Genomic DNA, 22,372 nt, shown 5'->3' on the forward strand with positions numbered 1-22,372 from the left:
TTCAATCATTTTAAGAAACAATCGGTGCATGATTATCCTTGCAGATACAAGAAGGCTCTTTCTGAGAAGCGAGACTGAACACTGCAAGGTCTCAGAGGGGCAGCCTGCCTCCTTGCAGGGTTGCCAATCACGCTCTCCTGGGCAAGGAGCAAGTGTGTCCACTTACAAAAATCATCCTTGTAGGGCAGAGCAATTTAGGGTTTGGTTTTTCATTTGTTTGTTTTTGTTTTTGCTTTTTGGGTCACACCCGGCGGTGTTTAAGGGTTCCTCCTGACTCTGCACTCAGGAATTACTCCTGGCGGTGCTCAGGGGTCCCTATGGGATGCTGGGGATCAAACTCAGGTCAATCACATGCAAGGCCAACGCCCTCCCCCGCTGTGCTGTGTTTTGTGTTTTGTGTGTGTGTGTGTATGTGTGTGTGTGTGTGTGTTTTAATTCTTTCACCCATTATGTACTGTTGTACTTCTGCTTAGATTGTTTTGTCTGTCTAAATCTGCAAGGAGGAGGACATTTCTTTTTAATTTACTACATACAACTGTTGTTGCTGTTTTTGTTTATGTGTGTTCTCGCCCCTCCCCCCTTCCCAGAAGTCTAGATAACAGACTGTTGATATTTTAGAGGAAAGACTAAATTAAGGATACGGCAGAGCCTGGCAAGCTCCCCGTGGCATATTCGATATGCCAGAAACAGTAACTATAAGTCTCACAGTGGAGACGTTACTGGTGCCCGCTCGAGCAAATCGATGACAGTGCGATGAGTTTATGAGATTCCGTCATGGGGAGAAAGTTTGGACTTTAATACATAAAATATATTATATACGTCTTAGATTCTCAAAGGCTTAGATTTGTTTTCTTTCTAGATCCTTGTCAATATTTAAAATAAATGGCATTTCTGAATATGCAGCTTCTTTATTACATCATTTTTGTCATTGTTATGTTAGAGTTTCTTTTAAAAGCAGAGGCTGCCTTGGGGCTGGAACAATAGTACTGCCAGGAAGGCGTTTGTCTTGCATGCGGCCGACCCATGTTCGGTCCCCGGCATCCCTTATGGTTCCCTGAGCACCGCCAAGAGTGACCATATCCCACTGGTGACCATCAGTCGGTGTAGTGGACGTAGAAATGAGTAGGCACAATTTATTAGCCACAACGGTCCCTTTTTCCCCCAAAACTGTTGAATTCGTGTCTTCCGTGGCTGTTGGGATTTTTGGTCCTTCCCTGAAATGTTTCATGATTCACTTTTGCCAACTTTTCTATGCATTTCAGACCCCAGCGCCCTGGAGTCTGCTACACTGTCTTTCTTTTTTTTCCTTTTGCTTTTTGGGTCACACCTGGCGATGCACAGGGGTTACTCCTGGTTCTACACTCAGGAATTACTCCTGGCAGTGCTCAGGGGACCCTATGGGATACCGGGAATCGAACCCGGGTCCGCCGCGTGCAAGGCAAACGCCCTCCCCCGCTGTGCTATTGCACCAGCCCCTGCTACACTGTCTTTCACTTCTGAAGTCCAAGGGTGTTTTTCTCCACCACTGCAACTTCGGCGAAGTTGCTTTAGACAGTCTCACTCAAAGAGGCCTTGTGTCCCTGTGAAAAAACACTCGTCTCTTCATGCCGTTCACAGTTGGCTAATTGCTCTCCCTCCCCCCCCAAAAAAACATAAATACGTATATTGTGATCATTTTAGTCTTCAGAAAGGACCTGAATTTTATTTTTCCGGTTTCCTTCAGGACCTTCTGTCATTCAATATTGTTTTCTTTGCTTCTAGTTACAGACGAGGACACAGTCAAGAGGTATTTTGCCAAGTTTGAGGAGAAATTTTTCCAAACCTGTGAAAAGGAACTTGCCAAAATCAACACTTTTTATTCAGGTAAGCGGGTCTGGGAGGGGAAACGGTCCCTGTAGAAGCTTCTGGTCAACATTTGGGACTCGGACCTCACGTGGAGGGGGCCCTGTCTGTCCCCTGTGATGGGGTAGGGGCTCGTCCCCCCTCCCTGAGGAAGCCGGAAGTGGTCGCTGCCTCGGTTCCCTCAGCGGGAGGATTTCTAGACCTTGTTGACAGAGCCAGAAAGAGTCCGTCAGTCCGTGTCACTGCACCCAGAGCTGCGGTCGGCTCGGAGCCTGGCGTGACACCTTCTTGGGGCCCGGAGGTCTCCCCTCTGTCTCTGGACAGGCCGCCCTGCGTTGAGAAACAAACTCGAGAATTCCTGCTGTGAAGTTTGACCTTTTACAAATGTCCCCCCCCCACCCCCACCCCCCTGAACAGCCGCATTTTCATCCTCAGGAATTCAGATTCTTGACATCCTTCCTCCATTGCAGTTGAGAGGCCGCCCCTGGAGTGGACGCGGTGTCCTCGGGTTGGTTTGGGGGCCACACCAGCAGAGCTTGGGGCTCACTCCCGGTGGACTCGGCTGTAGTGGGTGTGGGGATCGAACCCTGGTCAGTGCATGCACGGCCCGTGCCCTCCCGGCTGTCCTAACGCTCCGGCCCCTGCCGTCAAGAATTTTCACCTTGGGGGCTGGAGCGATAGTACAGCGGGGAGGGTGTTTGCCTGGCACGTGGCCGACCTGGGTTCGATTCCCAGCATCCCATAGGGTCCCCCGAGCACCGCCAGGAGTGATTCCTGAGTGCATGAATCAGGAGGAACCCCTGTGCATCTCCGGGTGGGACCCAAAAAGAAAAAGGAAAAAAAGAGAATTTTCACCTTAATGTCCCTTGTACTTTGGGTCCCCTTGCCCGCGGCATGTCACACCTGTCCTGCCTGGTGAGGCCCTAATGCAGACCAGCCCTTCACCTTCATCACGCTTGCACCCCTGGCTCCTCACAGCAGCTGGGACAAAAGAAATTGCTGAGCAGACTCGAGCAGAGACCCCCTGCTGGCTTCCTTTTCCCCTTCTTAAAACGGGCCGTACACGGTGGATCCAGCTGGAGATTAAAATTCAGGGCTTCGGGCTGGAGCGATAGTGCAGCCGGGAGGTGACCCAGGTCCCATCCCCGCCAGCCCATAGAACCCCATGGAACCCCAGAACCATCACGAGCGATCCCAGAGTGCAGAGCTGGGAGTAACCCTTGAGCAGCCTCAGGTGTGACCAAAAAAACCACAAAAAATGGTTGAAGCACCGTATCTCTCATTTCCCTTTTGGTTGGTTTAGCAAGTCAGTGGATTATTCCCCAAACCCAGAAAGCTAGCACACAAGCACGCAACCCCTCGTCCTCCTCCTCTCCCATCCGTGGCTGCACCTCCTCAGCCGAGAGAATGGTTGGTGCTGATAAGATCGCAAAGGGGAACATTGGAGATCGTGCAAACGGGGAGCTTGTCAGTGAGAAAAAAAAAAAAAAAAAAAAAAAAAACCCGCCCAGGAGGAATTGCCATTTCCCGGGACAAACATAATTTCCACAGCTAGGAGGCCAGAGGACAAAGGAGACCCAGGGAGGTGGACCGGAAGGAAAGGGTGGGCACGGAGCAGGGGGGAGGGGAGCAGGCAGCCGAGTTGTCACAGCGGCGGGGAGGGGCTGCTGGCTCTGACCTGCAGCCATAAGCGAAAACCATAGAAGGCCCAGTTTGGTGTTTTCCCTCTGATTCTGGGGGGGATGCCGGAGCCTGACTCTCTGAGCAGGTCGTTGAGGTTACAAGGAATGGATGCTGCCTTTTTTTTTTTTTTTTAATTGAATCACCATGGGATACAGTTACAAAGCTTTCGTGATTTTCAGTCATACAGTGATCAAACACCGTCCCTCCACCAGTACACGTTTCCCACCACTAATGTCCCCCGTGTCCCTCCCGCCACCCCTACCTCGCCCCCTCCACCCCTTCTCTATGGCAGTTTCCCTCTTACTCTCTCTCTACTTTGGGGCATTATGGTTTGCAGTACAGATGCTGAGAGGCTACGAAGAGACACACACACACACACACACACACAGACACAGACACAGACACACACACACACATACTGTTAGTAATAGATGCATTCTCTTTGATTAACAGTAAGAAATACAGTTATTGGGGCTGGAGCAATAGCACAGTGGGTAGGGCGTTTGCCTTGCATGCGGCTGACCCGGGTTCGATTCCCAGCATCCCATATGGTCTCCTGAACACCGCCAGGGGTAATTCCTGAGTGCAGAGCCAGGAATAACCCCTGTGTGTTGCCGGGTGTGACCCAAAAAGCAAAAAAAAAAAAAAAAAAAAAAGAAATACAATTATTTAGGACCAGTTACAGAATAAACGTTTTATGCGCTGTGCATCCTTAAGTATACTATATATATATAGTATAATTAAAAAATATATATATATGTAAGTGGTTTCGCCTTACTCCTTCACCTTGACTTTCTGTGTTTGTTCTACTTTGCTTCCTGAGTGCTGGTTGATCTGCTGACGCCTTTCGTGACCCCCAGAGCAGGTTATGGTCTTCGGTCTGGCCACCTTCGAACAAGAAACTGGGGCTTCTGTCACAGGGAGCCTGGGACTGGCTTCCCTTCTCTTTTCTTTCTGTTTTTTTTTTGTATTATTATTCAGAATGTTTATTTTATTACTATTTTTTAATCACCATGAGATACAGCTACAAAGCTTTCCTCTTTGAGTTTCAGTCACACCATGATCGATCACCCAACCCTCCACCTGTGCACATCTTCCACCTCCAAGGTCCCCAGTATCCCCCCCACACACCACCCCTCCCCCTGCCTCTATGGCAGTCTCCCCTAACTCTTTTTGTTGTTGTTGTTTGTTTGTTTGTTTTTGTTTTTGGGTCACACCTGGCGATGCACAGGGGTTCCTCCTGGCTCTGCACTCAGGAATTACTCCTGGCGGTGCTCAGGGGACCCTATGGGATGCTGGGAATCGAACCCAGGTCGGCCACATGCCAGGCAAACGCCCTCCCCACTGTGCTATCGCTCCAGTCCCTCTCCTAACTCTCTTTTGTACTGCTGGTTATGAATAGCATAAGATGTCGCAGGGCCGCAAGATTCTGTAGGCTGCAACCTTCTGTAACCCAAGGCTCTACATTCTCCTGAAATTCTAGACTTCTAGATGACTAGGGTCTGGAGAAATCTCTGCAGTGAGCCTTTGGGTTTGGAGATTCTTTTGTGTGTCTCTGGATGATCGTGGCTGTTAAGGAGCTTAAGTAGCAGCCAGAGGTAGTTTGTGGGTGTGACCTCCAGGGTCCCGTGGGGACAGGGGATGAGAGGGACTGGCCCATCCCCTATCCCCTGAGGCTTGGAGTTGCCGTCACTGAACCCCTGCGCCACTGAACCCCTGTAGTTGGCTTTTGACCTTCCAGACCTCCCTGTACCTGCTTGTAAAGGGAGCCTGTTGCTAGAAGGGTTTCCGTGTGGAAAAAAACCTCACGGAAGGTACCTACCTCATTGCTCCTTATTTTGTGTGAAATAGGTTGGGGGGCTGGAGCTATAGTCCAGCAGGGAGGGCGTTGGCCTTGCACACGGCCAACTGGTGTTCAATCCCTGGCATCCCATAGGGTCCCCTGAGCACCGCCACGAGTGATCCCTGAGTGCAGAGCCAGGAGTAACCTCTGAGCATTGCCGGGTGTGACCCAAAAAACCAAAAAATTCCTATTTCTTTAGCATTTCTTCCTGACCACCCCCACAAAAAAAGAAAAAAAAAAGAAAAACCAAAGAAATTCTAAAAACAGAAAACAAACCTCAAAGTGACTGGCAGGGCAGCAAAGCTATTATATTGCTACTGAAGACTAAATTCATGTCTGGGACATTTTCATTGTTGATTTAGTTGTCTCTCGGGTGGATATATTTATCATCCTGTTAATTCAACCGCCGGACCTCACTTGCTACCCGGAGCACAGAGTAAAGAGCAGAGAGCCAAGTGACAGCACTGGGCAAGGAGGGCGCTTGCCATGCATACAGCTCACCCGGGTTTGATCTCAGGCATCTCGTAGGGTCCCCTGAGCACTGAGACAGGAGTAAGCCCTGAGTATCGCTGGGTGCAGCTCAGCGAAACAAAAACAGCCAAGAAACAAAGCCCAAAAAATCAGCATAAGAAATGCGACCTTGCGTAATCATTTTGAACAGTCCTGCTGCATTTCATGGAATTTTATGCACAGGTATTACCAGCGATTCTTACTTACCTGAAATTGTTACTCCCGGTGTACTAAAGTTAGAGAGGCAAATGGGTGAGAAAATTTTTTTTTTATCTTATATCTGGATTCAACCCTTCCTTCTTTGCCATAAGCTACTCCCGAGTACGTTCTCAAGGGCATCTGGCAAATGCTCATATTCTAAAGACCCAGTTTAGGGGCTGGATCGATAGCACAGCGGGGAGGGCGTTTGTCTTGCACGCAGCCAACCCAGGTTCGATTCCCAGCATCCCAAAGGGTCCCCCAAGCACTACCAGGAGTAATTCTTGAGTGCATGAGCCAGGAGTAACCCTGTGCATTGCCGGGTGTGACCCAAAAAAGCTTAAAAAAAAAAAAGAAGGAAGAAATGTCTCTGAAACCCAACCATTTACAAACCAAGATTCCTAACTGCGCAGCCTTGGCACCCATGATATTCCAAATGAGCAATGGACAAATAAATGATCTAGCCTCTACCCGCGGCGGGCAGGCTTGAATGGTGGCGGGAAAATTCAAGCAAAACATAATGCCCCAGAGTCGAGAGAGAGTATTGGGGAAATTGCCTGCCGTGGGGGCAGGGTGAGGACTGGGATGGAGGGGACACTGGGGACACTGGTGGGGAAAAGAGCACTGGTGGAGGGATGGGTGTTCGATCATTGTATGGCTGAATCTTGAACATGAAAGCTGTGTGTGTGTGTGTGTGTGTGTGTGTGTGTGTGTGTGTGTGTGTGTCTTTTCTTTTTGGGTGACACCGGAGATGCTCAGGGCTGACTCCTGGCTCATGCACTCAGGAATCTTGAACATGAAAGCTGTGTGTGTGTGTGTGTGTGTGTGTGTGTGTGTGTGTGTGTGTGTGTGTGTGTGTGTGTGTTTGGGTGATACCGGTGATGCTCAGGGCTGACTCCTGGCTCATGCACTCAGGAATTGCTCCTGGCGGTGCTCGGGGGACCCTATGGGATGCTGGGAATGGAACCCGGGTCGGCCACATGCAAGATCGCTCCAGCCCCTCAAACATGAAAGCTTTGTAACTGTCTCTCAAGGTGATCCAGTTTAAAAAAAAAAAAAAGTAATGTGTCGTTCATGCCTGATCAGCTTAATCAGTGACTGAATAGATAGCAGCAACTCGCCCCGCCTTGCGCCCTGTCCCCCCTTCCAGAGAAGCTCGCCGAGGCCCAGCGCAGGTTCGCGACGCTCCAGAATGAGCTGCAGTCGTCCCTGGACGCGCAGAAGGAGAGCCTGGGCGTCACCACGCTGCGGCAGCGCCGAAAGCCGGTCTTCCACCTGTCGCACGAGGAGCGCGTCCAGCACCGGAACATCAAGGACCTCAAGCTGGCCTTCAGCGAGTTCTACCTCAGTCTCATCCTGCTGCAGAACTATCAGGTACCCGTGCCGGGGACCGCGCCGGGTGAGCTCCCGGGTGCCACTTGGGGTCCAGTCCAAGTCCCTTGCATGCCATTAAGTCCCTGAGTGGGGTTTTTGTTGGGGGGGTCCCACCCGACTGTGCTCAGGGCTGACTCCCGCTCTGCACTCAGGGATCACTCCTGGCGGTGCTCGGGGGACCCTAGGGGATGCCGGGGATCGAACCCAGGTCACCTGTGTGCCAGGCCAACGCCCTCCCCGATGTGCTGTCGATCCAGCCCCTCTTTCTTCCTTCTCTTTCTCTCTTTCTCTTTCTTTCTTCCTTCATCTCTCTCTCTCCTCTCTCTCTCTCTCTCTCTCTCTCTCTCTCCTCTCTCTTCTCTCTCTTTTCTTTGTCACACCCATTAATGCACAGGGGTCACTCCTGGCTCTGCTCTCAGGAATCACTCCTGGCGGTGCTCGGGGGACCCTATGGGATGCTGGGAATCGAACCCGAGTCGGCTGCCCTCCCCCCTGTATTGTCCCCCAGCCCGTCTGAGTTCTCTCTTTGGGGTTCCGGTCATTCTTATTGACCAGAAGCCATAATGTCAGCGGTAGCACCTGTGGACAGACTTCCTTTATTGAAGCTCGTCCCCTGAAATCTTTGTGTACAGTGTTCGAGTAGAACCTCAGCGTAACTGATTTTTTCTTTTTTTTTTATCTCATGAGAAACAAGAAGTAGGTCACAGCCAATGTTTGTAGACGGAATCTTTAAGCAATTCCTCCCACGGTGCCTACCCAGTACAGAAGAAATACATACTTGTCCCAGTCCTTAAAAAAAGCAAAGAACCAACGTGTTCCGAGTGTGAGAAGGCCAAAATAGTTTTGGCAGAAAGAGAGTGGGGCACGGTGCGGGGGGCCTAGCGATGCTGAGGGCTGACTCCTGGCTCTGCACTCGGGGGTTATAGCCGACAGTGCTCAGGGGACCATACCAGGGTGCCAGGGATCGAACCCGAATAGGCCGTGTGCAGGACAAATGCCCTACACACTGTGCTGTCGCTCCAGCGCCAGCCCAAAGTAACTTTCTGAGAATATTCTCTTTATTTTTTATTTACATTTTTTTTTAGAATTTTTTATTAGTGAATCACTGTGAGGTACAGTTACAAACTTAGGAACGTTTCATGTTTGCATTTCAGTCATACAGTGACCGTTTACATCCCTCCACCGGTGCCCATTCTCCTGCACCCATGTTCCCAGTATCCCTCCCACCACCCCCATTTCAACCCCCACCATTCCACCCTGCCTCTGTGGCAGGGCATCTGAGAATATTCTCTTGATCACAGCATCAGAATGATACAGGCAAGCGATATGACCGACAGGTGTTCACAGGAAAATAAAAACCAGAATTTTGGGGCTGGAGCGATAGCACAGCGGGTAGAACGTCTGCCTTGCACTCGGCTGACCCGAGTTCGATTCCCAGCATCCCATAGGGTCCCCTGAGCACTGCCAGGGGTGATTCCTGAATGCAGAGCGAGGAGTAATCCCTGTGCATCGCCAGGTGTGACCCAAAAAGCAAAAAAAAAACAACAAAACAATTTCTTTCAGTGCGGGCGATGTACAGAGGGAAGGGAAGGGGGTGTCTTTGCTCCCGGCTGCCTCGACGGTGGGTTAGCCACGGCCAGAAAGGACAGGAATCAATAGAACATGCTCGGCTAGCGAGACACCCGAGGGAGTAAGGTGAGTGCAGCCTGCCCGGCTCGATCCCTGGCCCCTGGCACTGTCAGGAGCAACCGCAGAGCACAGACCCAAGAGTCAGCACTGAGCACTGTTTACCGGGTGATCCCCAAACAGAACCAACGACAAAAGCGATCAGGTGTTGAATTCAGAACTTCGGTGACAAAGCATTGGCAGTGTGGGCCAGAGCGATATTCCAGCGGGGAGGACGCTGGCCTGGCACACGGCCGACCCGGGTTCGATCCTCGGCATTCCATAGGGTCCCCCGAGCACCGCCAGGAGTGATCCCTGAGTGCAGAGCCGGGAGTCAGCCCTGAGCATTGCTGGGTGGGACCCCCCAAAAAAAAAGACTTAAAAAAGCATTGGCAGGGGCTGGAGTGATAGCACAGCGGGTAGGGCATTTGCCTTGCACGCGGCCGACCCGGGTTCGAATCCCAGCTACCCATATGGTCCCCTGAGCACCGGCAGGGGTAATTCCTGAGTGCAGAGCCAGGAATGACCCCTGTGCATTGCCGGATGTGACCCAAAAAGCAAAAAAAAGAAAGCATTGGCAGGGCCCGTGCTTGGGTCTCCTCGCTGTGACCTGGAAGGAACCAGCGAAGGGAAGAGGAAGAGCCGGGACCTTTCACCCAGAAAGGCTTCCCCGAACCAGGCCCCCATGTTCCGTCCCCTCGCCGCATCCTCCCGCCGTGCTTTTCCCTTCCTCGCTGGTCTTCATGGACGCTTTCCTTTTCTCCGCAGAACCTGAATTTTACCGGGTTTCGGAAGATCCTTAAGAAGCATGACAAGATCCTGGAGACAGCGCGCGGGGCCGACTGGCGTGTGGCCCACGTGGAGCTCGCCCCCTTTTACACATGCAAGAAGATCAACCAGCTCATCTCCGAAACCGAGGTGGGGTGGTCTCGCCTCCCGGCACGTAGCAGGAGCCCCCCATGGCTCCGTCCCGCACGCCCGGCTTTTCCTCACGTCTGCCCTCCTTCCAGAACTTTCTGGCTGGCGTCGAGTGCCGGATTCTTGCCGCTTCTCCTTGCTTTACCCGTTGGCGGTGACCAGAAAACCCCATGGGGGGGGGACTTGTTGGGGCGGGCGCGGGCGACCGGAAGGGAAGGCACTTAACTCTGCAGGGGTGACCGTGTGCCCGCGCGCACTTGTCTAGAGTGACCAGCGTCAGACCTGGACCATGTGTCTTTCTTTGTAGGCCGTCGTGACCAATGAACTTGAAGATGGGGACAGACAAAAGGCTATGAAGCGCTTGCGTGTCCCGCCTCTGGGCGCCGCTCAGGTCAGTATCTGCTTCCCAGTCAGTGACGGGTGGGGTTTGCCCATCGGACCTCTAGTCAGACCAGTCTGCTTAGCTGATTAAAATTTTCTAGTTTTATTGTTTAAAAAAGGTTTCAGCACAGGGGTGGGAGCAATAGCACAGCGGGGAGGGCATTTGTCTTGTAGGCAGTCAACCCGGGTTCGATCCCCGGCATCCCATAGGGTTCCCCGAGCACCGCCAGGAGTAATTCCTGAGTGCAGAGCTAGGAGTCAGCCCTGAGCACAGCCAGGTGTAAGCCAAAAAGCAAAAAACAAAAATTTCACTGAAGCGATAGTCCAGCAGAGAGGGCATTTGCCTTACAGGCAGTCGACCCGGGTTCGATCCCTGGCATCCCATAGGGTCCCCCGAGCACCGCCAGGAGTGATTCCTGAGCGCAGAGCCAGGAATAATTCCTGAGCATCACTGGGTGTGTCCCCAAAATGAAAAGCTTTCAGCCTAAGTATGTCAGTCATGATTGCCATCATTTTGTGTTTAAAAATGTCACTTCAGAGGCTGAGCGATAACACAGCAGATAGGGTGTTTGCCTGGCACTCGGCCGACCAGGGTTCGATTCCCAGCATCCCATAGGGTCCCCTGAGCATTTCCAGGAGTAATTCCTGAGTGCAGAGCCAGGAGTAACCCCTGTGCATCGCCAGGTGTGACCCAAAAAGGAAAAAAAAAAGTCACTTTATAATGAATCCTGTCTTCCCGCCTTTCTCTTCTTACCCGCTATTTCTTCTCTTGTTGATTCTTACTCACTTGCTAACCAAGTTTGGGTCCCGTTAGATCATTTGACTTCTTTGTTGAGAAGGTGGAGAGGATAGTCTGGCGTGCCAGGCTACTGCTAAGCCTTACTTGGCATGCAAAAGTTGCAGCCCCAGAATAACCTGGATTAAATAGTATCTATGGAGCAGTTATTCAGAAGTGTCTGTGAATCAGTGTTTCCTAGCCTGTCTTCTGACTGTCACCCCCTCAATCTTGTTTTCCTCCTTTGCCTCCCACTGTCCTGGGAAGTGGCTCCCACCCCCACTGACACTGTTTTTACCTGTGTCCCCCCTCAAGATGCAGTGGGGGGGAACCCCAGCTCCCAGACGGCCCCTGGCTGAGCAATGCATATCAAGGGCCGTAAAGTAAGCCTCTGGTTGCTGGGAGGCAGTACGCGTCCACTTCTTCCCAGGGGCCACGTCTTGCTTTCATGGGCACTGGCCTCCATCCCTGGCCCTGAGTGGGGAGTAGCTTTGGGGGGTCCCCCGCGCCACTGGATGTGGCTCTAGTTGTCCCCAGCACAGCTGGGCCAGAACTGTCCAGCCTGGTTGGCCAAATGAGTGTCACCGGGATGACCTCTCCCCTCCATCCCAGACCCCTGAGTGCAGCTTATGAGCTTATGTGCCCCAACCCCCGCCCCCTTAAAAAAGCCAGCATCGGGCCACAGCAATAGCACAGTGGGGAGGGTGTTTACCTTGCACAAGGCCGACCTGGGTTCGATCCCTGGCATCCCATATGGTCCCCCAAGCACCGCCAGAAGTGATTCCTGAATGCAGAGCCAGGAGTCAGCCCTGAGCATCCTCTGGGTGTGACCCCCCAAAAAAAAAAAGAAAGGCCAGCATCTTTCTGGAAAAGATTAAAATCCCATATTACTATCTTGAATACAGTCCCTTCTCAATTATCTATAGCTTCTTTTTTTCTTTTCTTTTCTTTTGGGTCACTCCTGGTAATGCACAGGAGTTACTCCTGGCTCTGCACTCAGGAATCACTCCTTGCGATGCTCAGAGGACCCTATGGGATGCTGGGAATCGAACCCGGGTCAGCCACATGATGCAAGGCAAATACCCTACCCGCTATGCTACCGCTACAGCCCCTAGTTTCCACTTCTTGAATTTGTTAGATGTTTGTTGGAGTGTTTCAATCTTTTAGACTTAATTTGTCCATTCTACTTTATATTTTTCATCTATTTAAATTCTTTTTTATTCTTGTAGATCAATTCATTGGTGCATTGTTTTATTTCAACATGTCTATGTCTTTGCATAAGTAACCACGCATCCAGCAATTTCATTTTAATAGTGATATTTTTATTTTAAAAATTAATAATGGGGGGCCGGAGTGATAGCACAGCAGGGAGGGTGTTTGCCTTGCATGTGGCTGACCCGGGTTCGATTCCCAGCATCCCATAGGGTCCCCCGAGCACTGCCAGGAGTAATTCCTGAATGCAGAGCCAGGAGCAACCCCTGTGCATCGCTGGGTGTGACCCAAAGAGCAAAATAATAATAATAATAATAATAATAATAATAATAATAAAACCCAGGACCAGAGGTGTGGCTTCGCGGTAGAGCGTTTGCCTTACATGAAGCCCTGGGTTCAATTCCCATCACGGCCGAAAGAAAAAGAAAATTACACGATCCAGTTTCCGAACGGGCCAAAGATGTGTGAGTGGTAAATTGATGTTTTAAAGATCGATGGAAGCTCCCTCTCACGAGCCAGCTAGGGGAATACAAATGAAAAGCACAGCAAGCCGGGTCAGCTTGCAGATGAAAAGTAAAATGAAATTAAAATGAAAGCGAGGGCCGGATCAAGTATTGGGGAAATAAGAACTGTGCTCTCAGATGCTGCTGATGAAAGGTAAAATGATATAACCGCATTGCAACACCGTCGGGCTGTTTCTTAAACCTTCATCCGCCGTATAAGATAGCCGCTGCACTCAGGTATTTACTCCGGGCAAATCCGAGCCTCGAGTTCCCATTATGTGCCTTGTCCACGAATGATCTTAGCAGCTTTATTCATAGTAGCTTGAACCCGGGGAACAGCCCCAGGAAATCTGCCAGTAGTTGAATAAGCAGTTGGTGGCATAGGAGACTGCTCCACCTGCAAAGGGAAATAACAGGGGCTGGAGCCATCGCACAGCGGGGAGGGCTGTGCTATGGCCTTGCACGTGGCCGACCCGGGTTCAGTCCCCGGCATCCCATAGGGTTCCCCTGAGCACCGCCAGGAGTGATTCCTGAGTGCAGAGCCAGGAGTCAGCCCTGAGCATCGCCAGGTGGGACCCAAAAAGCAAAACAATAAATAAAAATAAATAAATAAAAGGAAACTGGGGGCCGGAGTGATAGTACAATGGGTAGAGCATTTGCCTTGCACCCGGCCAACCCGGGTTCGATTCCCGGCATCCCATAGGGTTCCCCCAAGCACCGCCAGGAGTGATTCCTGAGTGCAGAGCCAGGAGTCAGCCCTGAGCATCACTGGGTGGGACCCAAAAAGCAAAAACATAACATAGATGACATAATGATAAAATAAATAATAGAAGATGACGAAGGATTCCCAGGGGCAGAATTCTCGGCATTCAGATCCTAGAACAGTGTTTCTGGCAGAACGTTGAGACCCGTGCATCTGATTTGCTGTGACATCCGCCCGGCGTGTTCAGCATTTTGCCCTGTCCCTTTCTCTGCCCCCAGCCTGCACCAGCATGGACTACTTTTCGAGTTGGCCTGTTCTGTGGAATATTCCTTGTACTGAACATTACCCTCGTGCTTGCCGGTAAGTAGTTTAATTTCTGAATTAAATCTCTTTTACTGACACGCGTTTGTCATGTTCTGTTCCCTCCCTGAGGAATCAAGCTTGAACGACCGAAGCTACTGAAAGAAAAAAAAAATCTCTTAGGACTGGTTTTCATTCGGATTCATGATAAAGGCACGACTAGTAATTGGGTTTTTTCTCCCTTTGGGTACCTTTATCCTTTAAAATAGGGCTGGTACCTGTATTGCAAACCATAATGCATAAAAGGAAAAAGAGAGGGAGCAGCAAGAGAAGCGTGTCCCATAGAGGGAGGCTGGGGGTGGGGGCTGGGGGGTTGGGGGGTTAGGGTGTGGAAATGGGGGACATTGGTGGTGGGAATTGTGCACTGGTGGAGGGACGGGTGCTGGATTATTTGTATGCCTGAAACCCAATTATGAACAGTTTGTAATGGTCTCTCTCGCGAATATCCGATCAAAAAATTTTTTTCTTTAAAAGTAATGGGAGTTCATGCCCAACTCAATTAGCTTAATCAATGGCTGAATAAATAGCAGTACTCCTACATTAAAAAATAAATTTAAAAAAATGAATAATAATCAAATAGGGCTGGCTTGGAGGGCAGAAAGATTGTACAGCAGGGAGGGCGTTGGCCTTGCAGAGCCAAGAGTCAGCCCCGAGCACCGCTGGGTGTGACCCAAAAGCCAAACGACAATATGGCTAGTTTCCTTCCCTTTTGTTCTCCATTTTGGAGGGTACAACTTCAAATTGCCTCAGAGGGGAGTTTCAGGAACCCCCGCTCCCGGATCTCAGAGGAGAGCAGATGCAAGGCTTGTGGACTGACCTCCCTGCACTTTCCCTCTTGGGGATTCTCCTCCTATTCAGATCCGTGGACATAAAATCTTAAGGGAGGACCCAGAGCGATAGCACAGCGGGGAGGGTGTTGGCCTGGCACGCAGCCGACCCGGGTTAGATTCCCAGCATCCCATAGTCCCCTGAGCACCGCCAGGAGTGATTTCTGCGTGCAGAGCTAGAAAGAACCCCTGAGCATTGCCAAGTGTGACCCAAAAAGAGCAAAAATAAATAAAAATTTAAAAAATAAGAATCACTTTATCACCGTCTTCCCATTGCTCATCAATTTGCTCAAGCAGGCACCAGTAACGTCTCCATGGTGAGACTTGTGACTTTTTGGCATATTGAATACGCCACGGGGAGCTTGCCAGGCTCTGCCGTGCGGACAGGATCCTCTCGGTAGTTTGCCGGGCTCTCCGAGAGGGGCAGAGGAATCAAATAAATAAAAACGAGAATCCAGGGGGCTGGAACGATAGCACAGCAGTAGGGCATTCGCCTTGCACGCGGCCAACCCGGGTTTGATGCCTCCGCCCCTCTCGGAGAGCCCGGCGAGCTACTGAGAGGATCCCGCCCGCACGGCAGAGCCTGGCAAGCTCCCCGTGGCTTATTGGATATGCCAAAAACAGTAACAGTAAGTTTCACAACGAGAGACGTTACTGGTGCCCGCTTGAACAAATCGATGAGCAACGGGATGACAGTGACAGTGACAGAATCCAGGCATGGACAGTCTCCCACAGCTTGGGAGCCTCTTGCTGGCTCCGGCCTGGAAGCTGGTCTCAGCCCAGAGCTGCCCCGAGCGCGCCTCTCCCCATCCAGGCATCCTGAGAAACTCTTCACTAAGGTGTCTGCGTTCCCTCCTCCTGGATTCCCCCTCCCTTCACGTGCCGCCGCCTCCATTGAGGGTCCCCTGAGCACCCCACCCTCAGACCCGCCCATCTCCCTGCAGCCCACACAGTCTTCTTCTGAGCACTTGGGATCTTTGGTGCCACCCTGAGTATTTGCCTCCCACCGCCCGTCCCCATGGGCAGATGGCAGGGAAGTCCCTTGCTGTGCGGGCACCAGCCCAGAATACTGGGGGTCCAGAAACATGGGCAGGTCCAAGGACCTGTGGAGAACACACGTGCTCACCACCAGCCCCCGGGAGGGCTGAGTCTCAAAGGCCACTGGGTCGAGGACTTCAGGGCAAATGCCCGGGCGTGCCTTGAGTGTCTGTCTCCGAGTCGTAAACCAGTGCTCAAGGATCAGAGTATGCTTCAGTGACGGCTTATAAATAGCCATCACCGTTGGTGGAAGCGTCTGTAAACATGACGTTCTGGTTTGGATTCTCCGTAGTCAGGGTAGTGCCTAGGGAGGGCAGGTTCCTGTCACCGTCGCGAGGACTGTTCTCAGTCCCGGGGCTGTGTCTCTCGGGTTGGTATTTGAACACCCTCTCACAGTGACAGACGTAGAGCAGCTGCTCAGTAAATACTTTCCCGACTTCATTATTCCACATCAGCAGTCTGAGGGTTTTCAGTCGCGCCTCGTGGAATTAGAACCCAGGTCTCGACAGCTTTCTGAGAGCATTTTGCCTCTTTTCTGGTGGGGGGGAGATTGGGCGACAGCCGAAGGTGCTGTTGTGGCCCCCCTGAGCCCCCGCCCGGTGTCTCCTGCTCCGGCACTTGATGTGTTAGCAGTGTGTTTGCATTTGGATTTGGGGAGTTGGGGTGTATATGTGTGCCACACCAATTAATTTGTTGTGTATTTTATAATTAATGATGCATCAAAGGTTGACTTTTGGGTCCGGAGCGATAGCACAGCGGGTAGGGCGTTGGCCCTGCATGCAGCCAACCCAGGTTCGATTCCTCCATCCCTCTCGGAGAGCCTAGCAAGCTACCGAGAGGATTCCGCCCGCACGGCAGAGCCTGGCAAGCTCCCCGTGGCATATTGGATATGCCAAACCAAGTCACAACAAGTCTCACCATGGAGACGTTACTGGTGCCCGCTCGAGCAAATCGATGAGCAACGGGATGACAGTGACAGTTGCAAAGGTTGACTTTTACAATATGAGCAGTACTAATGTTTCAGGCATCCATTGTCACTGCGAAAGCACCCACCCCCAGAGTGGCAGTTTTCCTCCCCTCACCACCCTCCCCTTCCCTGCTCACCCTGCCTGCCCCGCCCCTGCCTCGGCAGACTCAGTTCTGCAGGTGAGTCTCAGAATCTTCCTTCCTTCGTTTCTTTTCTAGCATATATTGGGTTTGTTTCTATAACGGCACCCTAAGCGCAGGGCCAGTAACCACTGAGCACAGCCCAACACTCCTCACCACCCCTCACTCCTCACTCACACACACACACACACACACACACACACACACGAAATAAAGGGATTGTATAGACCGCAAGAGCATCGGAAAAGTTTTGGGAGAAATAGCACTGATGCTGAAAAGTGATAGAATGAATGAAAAACCTTCACAGAAGGGAAGCATAGGAGCAGAGGTGAGTTGGGGGGCTGGGGGCCCTAGGAGGGGTGCAGTGGATTAGAAGGAAAGAAAATGGGGACCATCGAAGATAATGGAAAGTTTCAGATGAGGAGAGAAAAAAGCTTGAGACCAGTAGCTAGAGGTCCCCTTAGGAACTTAGGTTAAGGGGCTGGAGCGATAGCACAGCGGGGAGGGCGTTTGCCTTGCACGTGGCCGACCCGGGTTCGATCCCCAGCATACCATAGGGTCCCCTGAGCACTGCCAGGAGTGATTCCTGAGTGCATGAGCCAGGACGAACCCCATAGCATCACCCAGAAAGCAAAAAATAAAAAAGAAGTTAGGTTAAGGGGTCGGAGCGATAGCACAGCAGGGAGGGCGTTTGCCTTGCACGCGGCTGACCCGGGTTCGATCCCCAGCATACCATAGGGTCCCCTGAGCACCGCTAGGAGTAATTCCTGAGTACATGAGCCAGGAGGAACCCCATAGCATCACCCAGAAAGCAAAAAATAAAAAAGAAGTTAGGTTAAGGGGTCGGAGCGATAGCACAGCAGGGAGGGCGTTGGCCTTGCACGCGGCCAACCCGGGTTCAATCCCCGGCATACCATAGGGTCCTCCGAGCACCACCAGGAGTCAGCCCTGAGCATCGCCGGGTGTGACGCAGAATGCGGGGCGGCGGGGGGGGGGGGTGACGGATGGAGAAGAAGTCAAACGTATCTATACATAGCACCACGTCAGTATGAAGTGTGTAGCGTGTGCAGTGAGAGTTGGTCTTTCTGTATGAAAATTCATGAGTCGTTTCTGGGGAGATGAGCATGGGGACCTACATGTCCTTAAATAAGGCATAAAAGAAGCCACTGAATTTGCATGTAAAAACAAGACGCTTTGCACTCAGAGGGGTCAGGTGGGGTTTGGGTTTCTTCAGGCCTGTTTGATGACAGCCTGATTGGATTTGGGCTGTGTGTGGTTCCTGCATTAAGTGTTGCGTGTTAAACGTTCCCTCACCCCAGAACCCTTCATTGTTTGTTCTTTGTGTGTGTGTGAGTGGTGGTGCGAGGGCGGAGGGGTGGGGGGGCAGAATAAATATAGTCGGAGCCAGCTGTCTGCTCTTATTTCTCTCCCAGTGGGTTCTTCACGAGACCAGGGCCGAAAACCGAGGGGGAAACATAGCCGTAGTAATGCATGTACAAGCATGATTCATTCCCCCCAACGCGCACTTCAGAAAATTGGCATAATTGCTGCGGTTTTTCAGGGGGATCTGAGGTGGTGTGTAATAATTCGCCTGAAAAAATCATATATTCCAGCTGGTTTTATGAAGATGTAAAGATACGTTTGACTGGTTAAGGTGTAAAATAGTAGGGTCCAAATAGGCTAGTGGCAGAGTTGTAATTGTTGCCGTCTCTTTAGAGGATGATCAGATGGTATGTATAAAAAAAATTTTTTTTTCTTTTTGGGTGACACCCAGCAATGCTCAGGATTTATTCCTGGCTCTGCACTCAAGAATTACTCTCGGCGGTGCTCGGGGGACCCTATGGGATGCTGGGAATCGAACCCGGGTCGGCCGCGTGTAAGGCAAATGCCCTCCCCGATGTGCTATCGCTCCAGCCCAGCCCCTGTATAAAAGATTTTAACATTGTCACTTTGATTAAACCATTTTCTGTCTAGAAGTTGATTCTACAAACATGCTCATCCGTGGGTCCGAGCCTGTATTAAAGGAGGATATTCATTGTGCCATTTGGAATGGCAGCACTCCAACACCCAAGGACAGTAGAGACAAGGGCCAGGGGGATTGCCCCATAGCTGGAAGCCTGCTTCATGAGCGGAGGGGAGAAGGCAGATGGAATAGAGAAGGGATCACTAAGAAAATGATGGCTGGAGGAACCAGTTGGGATGGGAGATGCATGCCGAAAGTAGATAATGGACCAAACATGATGACCTCTCAGTGTCTGTGTTGCAAGCCATGATGCCCAAAAGTAGAGAGAGAGTGTGGGGGATATTGTCTGCCATGGAGGCAGGGGGAGGGTGGGAAAGGGGGGATATACCCGGGATATTGGTGGTGGGGAACGTGCACTGGTGGACAGATGGGTGTTTGATCGTTGTGAGATTGTAACCCAGACATGAAAGCTTGTAACTATCTCACAGTGATTCAATAAAATTTAAAAAAAAAAAATTTTTTTTAAAGAAAAAAAAAATGGCAGCACTCCAACGTCCTTCGGTTGGAAGCAGTTTAAATTGGCGTTTCTTAGCTCACTCCAAGACCCCGAATATTCCAAAAGGACTGAAAATCATGGAAGTCGGGGGTCACCACATGAGACCAGGGCACGATCCAAGGCGGGGGGGGGGGGGGGGGCCGGTGGGGGCAGTGGTTGAGAAACACCAGTCAGAGGCGGTCCTGTCCCCTTGCAGTGGGAAGCCAGGGAAGCGTCAGGTCAGCTGAGTAAAAACACTCCGGGACTTCACAGACGTATGTGACGTCACTGACCCGGCGCTGTGTTGTTTCTGCATGTGGTCCAGGGGGCAAAACGGTCCCGGCCGGGGTCCCGGCCAGGCTGACCCAGACACCGCCGTCATTCCCAGACTCGCTTCCCAAGACCCTGTTGGCAGCGTTAAGATGGACCGAGGGGCTGGAGCAATAGCACAGCGGGGAGGGCGTTTGCCTTGCACATGGCCGACCCGGGTCCGATTCCCAACACCCCATATGGTCCCCTGAGCAGCGTCAGGAGTAACTCATGAGTGCAGAGCCAGGAGTGACCCCTGTGCATCGCCGGGTGTGACCCAAAAAAGAAAAAAAAATAAAAAAAGATGAACCAAGGGGCTAGAATGATTAGTCCAGCAGGGAGGGCGTTTGCCTTGCACGCGGCTGATCCAGGTTCGATTCCCAGCATCCCGTAGAGTCCCCCGAGCACCACCAGGAGTAATTCCTGAGTGCAGAGCCAGGAGGAACCCCTGTGCATCGCCAGGTGTGACCCAAAAAGCTATATAAATAAATAAATAAATAAATAAATAAATAAATAAATAAATAAGTAAGTAAGTAAATAAGACAGACCGTGACTTGGGGTCAAAGCGCTCAGTGAAACGGTAATTCTGCGTTTCACTTTCTTTTCACCATCAGATCGTTTTTTCTCAACAGAGGTTGCACCGTTTCTCCTTCCTACCAGCAGCAACTCGTGCATCTGTTTCCTCCACGTCATCACTAACGCCTCCATTTTTTTTTTTTTTGCAGGGGAGGGGTTGGGGGGGGTGGCACTTTTTAAAAACTTAGCCATCCTAATGGGGATGAAGTGTGTTTTGTTAATGGCTTTGCTTTGTAGCTCCCCAGTGACTAATGCTGTTGAGCGTGTTTTTACGTGCTTACTCGCTGTTTGTGTATCCTCTGTGGGAAAGAGCTTGTGTGCTCACGTACTCAGTCTGTTCTCGACACATGACTCACAGATGTTTTCTCTCGTGATGGGTTGTCTCTCCCGTACTTCACAGTGGCCAGAACGTTTTTGATAGAGTTCAGCTCATGCCAAATAAATTCATGATCGTGAAGAGATAGACCCTTTAAAAAAAAAAATTCTGTGGTCCTGGCTTTTATATTGAGGTCATTGGTCCATTTTGAAAAATCATTTTGCGGGGCTGGAGCGACAGCACAGCGGGGAGGGCGTTGGCCTTACACACAGCTGACCTGAGTTCAATTTCCAGCATCCCATAGGGTCCCCTGAGCACCGCCAGGAGTGATTCCTGAATGCAGAGCCAGGAGTCAGCCCTGAGCATCGCCGGGTGGGACCCAAAAAGCAAAAAAAAAAAAAAAAAAATCATTTTGCAGGACCAGAGAGATAGAACAGCGGGGAAGGCGTTTGCCTTGCACGCGGCAGACCCAGGTTCGATCCCTGGCATCCCATAGGGTCCCCCGAGCCTTGCTAGGAGTGATTCCTGAGTGCAGAGCCAGGAGTCAGCCCTGAGCATCACCGGGTGGGACCCAAAAAGCAAAAAAAATAAAAACCATTTTGCATATGGTGAGAGGTAGGGGCTTAGCTTCATTCATTCTATCTGAATATCCAGCTGACCCACCAGTTACCTGTTAGAAAGCCGTGATGACAGTCAAACTGCTATAAATGCCTAGACCTAGTGTCAGTTCCCTCGGGGCAGTATATCTGTCTGATGTCCTCCACCCTTGGACTTGGCAATACTTCCTCATTCCTTTCTCATCACTAGCATGTTCCCACCATGAATGGCTGACCCGTTTGGTGAGTGTGGAACATTCTGGGTTCTCAGGTGCTCATCTTCTCACTGTCTCAGTTAGGTCTGTTCCGAGGTGGGTCCCCAGGGGGCAGCTGGCAGCGCTGGGGGGCCCAGAAAGAAACCCCTTCCTAAAAGGTTTTGTTTTTGGTTTTTTTTTTTTTTTTTTTTTTGCTTTTTGGTTCACACCCGGCCATGCTCAGGGCTGACTCCCGGCTCTGCACTCAGGAATCACTCCTGGCGGTGCTCGGGGGACCCTAGGGGATGCTGGGGATCGAACCCGGGTCGGCCGCGTGCAAGGCCAATGCCCTCCCCGCTGTGCTATCGCTCCGGCCCCCAAAAGTTTTCAGTAGAAGTTCGTTGTATCATTTTGGCACCATCTCCCCAGCGCCTGCAGTTCTCCCTTGAACTCCATTGCAGTTGAGCTTGAACTTGAACTCCTTTCTTAGCTGACGTGCCCCAGGACTTCGGGGTTTTCTGGCCGCGTCTTGACTGACGTACAAGCACCTCAGCTGGTGGTGGCGGCACTCACCTCGCCTCCGCGCTGGGTGCCTTAGGGCCTGGCCTTCCTCCTACCCTGGATGTCGCCCTGGAAAACGGGGGACGTGGCTGTCCCCTCCCTGCTAGACCATCCTTCGGCTTCCCACACGAGAGACAAAGCGTTCGCCTCTCGGCCGTGCCCGCTCCGCCTCTCGTCCCCTTTCCCCCAGCTGCCCACTCCTGTATTGCAGAGCCCTTGGCATAAATGTCTCTTTTTCGGAAGGCACCAGACTCAGGGCTGCCCCGCGTGCTTTCCCCGCTATTCCCAGCTCCTCACAGGAGTCATTGTTCCTGCCCTCCCCGGTGAATGTCAGCTCCTGAGAGAACTTGATCGCACACCCGAAAATAGCGCCTGACATCATC

General features: G+C 51.4%; 1 protein-coding gene across 1 annotated transcript in view; it reads left to right on the forward strand.

Moving 5' to 3' along the window:
- Positions 1-22,372, forward strand: part of XPR1 (xenotropic and polytropic retrovirus receptor 1) — a 150,696-nt gene that overhangs the window by 88,578 nt on the left and 39,746 nt on the right. The window contains exons 3-7 of the mRNA XM_055123073.1: positions 1,762-1,863; positions 7,227-7,450; positions 9,884-10,033; positions 10,341-10,424; positions 13,886-13,967. Of these exons, the coding sequence (XP_054979048.1) occupies positions 1,762-1,863; positions 7,227-7,450; positions 9,884-10,033; positions 10,341-10,424; positions 13,886-13,967 (642 nt within the window). The remainder of the gene's footprint in view (positions 1-1,761; positions 1,864-7,226; positions 7,451-9,883; positions 10,034-10,340; positions 10,425-13,885; positions 13,968-22,372) is intronic.

Source organism: Sorex araneus, chromosome X (assembly GCF_027595985.1).
Source record: "Sorex araneus isolate mSorAra2 chromosome X, mSorAra2.pri, whole genome shotgun sequence".
Classification (NCBI taxonomy): domain Eukaryota; kingdom Metazoa; phylum Chordata; class Mammalia; order Eulipotyphla; family Soricidae; genus Sorex; species Sorex araneus.